The sequence below is a fragment of the Arachis ipaensis genome, chromosome B02 (assembly GCF_000816755.2).
Source record: "Arachis ipaensis cultivar K30076 chromosome B02, Araip1.1, whole genome shotgun sequence".
Taxonomy (NCBI): Eukaryota; Viridiplantae; Streptophyta; class Magnoliopsida; order Fabales; family Fabaceae; genus Arachis; species Arachis ipaensis.
In genome coordinates, this window is record NC_029786.2 from 43,507,904 (window position 1) to 43,511,522 (window position 3,619).

The 3,619-nt window shown below is 37.6% G+C and overlaps 1 protein-coding gene across 1 annotated transcript; it reads left to right on the plus strand.

Moving 5' to 3' along the window:
- LOC110268826 lies at positions 443-1,260 on the plus strand. Its single transcript, XM_021115799.1, has 2 exons — positions 443-774; positions 862-1,260. Exons 1-2 carry the CDS (start codon positions 463-465, stop codon positions 913-915), a joined length of 366 nt encoding a protein of 121 aa, XP_020971458.1. The 5' UTR covers positions 443-462; the 3' UTR covers positions 916-1,260.

The window sequence follows — 3,619 nt, forward strand, 5'->3', positions numbered from 1 at the left end:
TGTTTATAAATACAGAAGAATTAATTTACTTATCTTCGATTTTTATTAAATTAGCCTTTAACTAACAATAATTTACAAATTGGTAATTAAAAAGTATTTTAAGGATGAATACTTTAAATTTAATTTGATTTTTAATTATTATTCTATCTTTTATTTATTTTATAAAATCACACTACTATCCCCATTTTTAATAAAAATACCTAAACTAACCACACCACTCCAAACCCTAACACTACTACCCTCACTCACTCAACCTCACTCACAGTCACAAACTCACACACACTAAACACAACCTACCCAGTAGCTGAAACAGAAAGAGGAAAGAAAAGAAAGACGCGCCACCACCGCGCCGCACAGGACTGCCACCTCCAGAACCGCGAAGAGAAGGAGAAGCTTGCACCACCGTAACCTGTCGCTGCTGTTCGTCCTTGCCGCCGCCAGCTGCGCCATCAGGAAGAAGAGATGCGCAAAAGAGAGAAGGTCGATTCTGTCACCACCGCCGTGCCGCGCTCCATGCTGACGCTGCCACTGTTCTACCACGAGAGAAGGATGCACGAGGGAGAAAACAGAACCGCGTTGGAGCTCAGCCATGGAGAGAAGAGATGCGCGTCGGATCTGTCGCCACCGGTCTGCCCAGCCGACCCGTCGCCAAACCACGTCGCTGTCCGTGAAGCTATCTCTGTCGCCACTGTAGGAGGTCACCATTGGAGCCACCGCTCCACTTCTGTCATTCTTCTTTTTACAGTGAGTTGCCCGTGCCTTGAAGCTCTTTCTGTAATCATTCTTACTATCTGTGGTTAAGGATTCTAATGTATAGATGTTGTAGGGTTAATTTTATGAGTCTGCATGTCAAAAATTAAGGTTGTTGCTGAGCCACTGAAGCTCCTGGCTGCTGTTGGAGTTGCTGCCGGTTAAGTTTGGGGTGGCTGGCGTGTCGTTCTTTTATTCCAGTAAGTGTCTATATCTCAGAATCCTCGCCTTTGGTTTTCTGTTATGTGTTTTGAGGTTTCCATGATATTGATGTTTTAGGAGTTAATAACCGGGGTTGCATGTGACTTAAAGATGTTTATGCTGTTGCGAAAGTGTGTGGGTATGATTAAAGCTGTCGTTGGTTTTGAGACAAGATGAAAGGAATTCGTTAACACGTTTGGGTTATGGGTTCACTTATCGAGGTAGGGGACTTTTCAAAGAACTTAATTTTATGATTTGGAGTTGTTATAAATGGATATTAATGTGATAAATGTACTTTTGGTGATTGTATAAGCCTTATGTATTGCTGGGCTGTTTTGTGAATGAACGTATTTGTGGTTGGATTGGATTGTTGTTTGATTTGGTTATATGGTTGGTTGCAGAAATATTTCATTACAATTTTGGAAAACAAGTTGGTTCATTGAAAATGGATTGAGTTTGGATTTGATTTCTTGAATTATAAGAAGGATATGAAATTTTCGAAATAAGTCTGATTTTAAACTGATTTGGTTTTGAACCCGTGGAAGGGATTGTATACTGGTTTGGTTGGGACCCGAAACGGGTGACAAAGTCCAAGTTTTAGGGAAGATGCTGCCGAAATTTTATGAAATTCAAGATTTTGTTTTCAAGTATGATTTAGAAAAGGATTGGATTCGAGAGGTTCTATTGTTTGGTTCTGGATTTATTAAGAAACAGGTGATTCAAGTTTAATCTTTTAAGGAAAGCTTATGTTTTAAGTTTGATTTAAACATGATGAGACCTATGTTTTGCGGTTTGGTCAAAGAAGTACCCTTGGAGGATTTTTAGCAGATTTTAAAGAAAATTGAACTTTGATTACTTAATTTCACATTGCTTTTGAAGTATTCTTTAAATCTTAACTAAACAAATCTGAGCCTTTGGGAAAGTTTCTGATTTAAGAATGAAAAGAAATTGGGTTTTTGGACTTAAATAATGTTTGTTTTGAAACTGGCTCGGGACTTTTGGCCTACATGCCTTGGTTTTGGTTTTAAGTCTCCATTTTAAATGATTTCAATTTGAGTAATTATGATTCCGAGGATTTCTAAAGAGTTTGAGAAGTGAGGCAGGTTATTCTTCCCTAAAGTCTTGTGTCTTCTCAAAGAAAGTTCCGTTTTAAGGTGATGATTGAAAGTCTCTTGGAAATTCTGTAAAATGTTATATTAAGCGACTAAGAGTTGAAAAGGAATTGATTTTGAGGAAAGTTGAATTATGAGTTTGAAGAGATTTGAGAAATAAAAAGTGACTAATGGGTTGAATAATGATTGATTTGATATGAATTGTTAATGAAATACGGAAATGATGATGGATGAATGATTATGAATAAACATATGTGGCTTCCGCACGTTTATCTGAGATACGAGTTCCCTGGGTAAAGAATCGTGGCTTGCCACCACGTGTTCTAGATTGGATCTCGATACTCTGTTGACCCTACGTCGTAAGGGTGACTTGGCACGTATAAATTCCCGGGTATGGATAGCCCCCAGTGAGTGATTTGAATGATGTATGAATGTAAAATCTATGCATGCATAGACTCATGGAGATGCGCGACGGGGGATAGTCTAAGGACAATTCAGACTTGTTGGGTTGGCTGGATAACCGACAGATGAGCCTCATCAGCCATAGGACAGGCATGCATCATATGCATTTGTATTCTTTGTTTGGGTTTGAACTTGTTTGGGTTTGCCTAATTGCTAAACTGTTCTTAACTGCTACTTGAACTATTTGCTGTAATTGCTACCTACTTGTGCTTTCCTTGTCTGTCTTGCCTCTGTTTGTCCTGACGTGCTACATTTGAGAATGAACTTTGGTGTTGAATTAATGATTGTGTTGTTGATTGCGTGTTGGTTTCTGATTGAGATTTTCTTTTAAGAAAGGAAAGGTTTCAGATTTCTGAAAGATTAAACATTGTTTCTTTGAAAAAGTTTTGAACATTTACTTATTGGTTTTTAAAAGATTCATAAGGCAATGATAATCGCTGATCTTGAAAACAGTTTTCTTATTAAATATCTTCTTATGCCAACTTTGAAACTCCATGGTGAGACCGTGTGGTTAGGTTCTCACCCCCTACAGCTTTACCTTTTCAGGAACCGGAAGAAGAAGCATTAAGAAGAGTTATACTGCGTTTGGTTTATATGTTGTTGAATTAATTAGATTATTCTCTTCCCTCGTCTTTGTTATTACAATTTCGTAAGAGGGATAGGAGTTGTATGTTTTATATATATTATATTATAAGTTATTATGTAAGAAGTCTTGTATTTGAATATATGTGTTTGGTTTTTTTTTAAAATAAGGTTTTTATTTCCAGTTTTCAAAGAAATCAGCGATACGGTGTTGAGTCACAGGCTCCTATTTTAATATTAAGTATATAAATTAGTCGTAATACTTCTTGCAATCAGAGTGGCGCAGCCGGAAGCATGACTTTCTGGTAGTGAGGGTGTTACACGCGTGCGCGCCAATGATGAATTTCCCAAAATTCAAATCTTCATGTTCCTTCCTATTGTGTATGCTTTCTTCCTCTCTTCTAGGTCATTCCTACCCTATAATTTCTGAAATCACTCAACAAACACATCACGGCATCGAATGGCAATAGAAGAGGATTAAAATATGGCAATTTTTAAGGCAAAATAAGCAT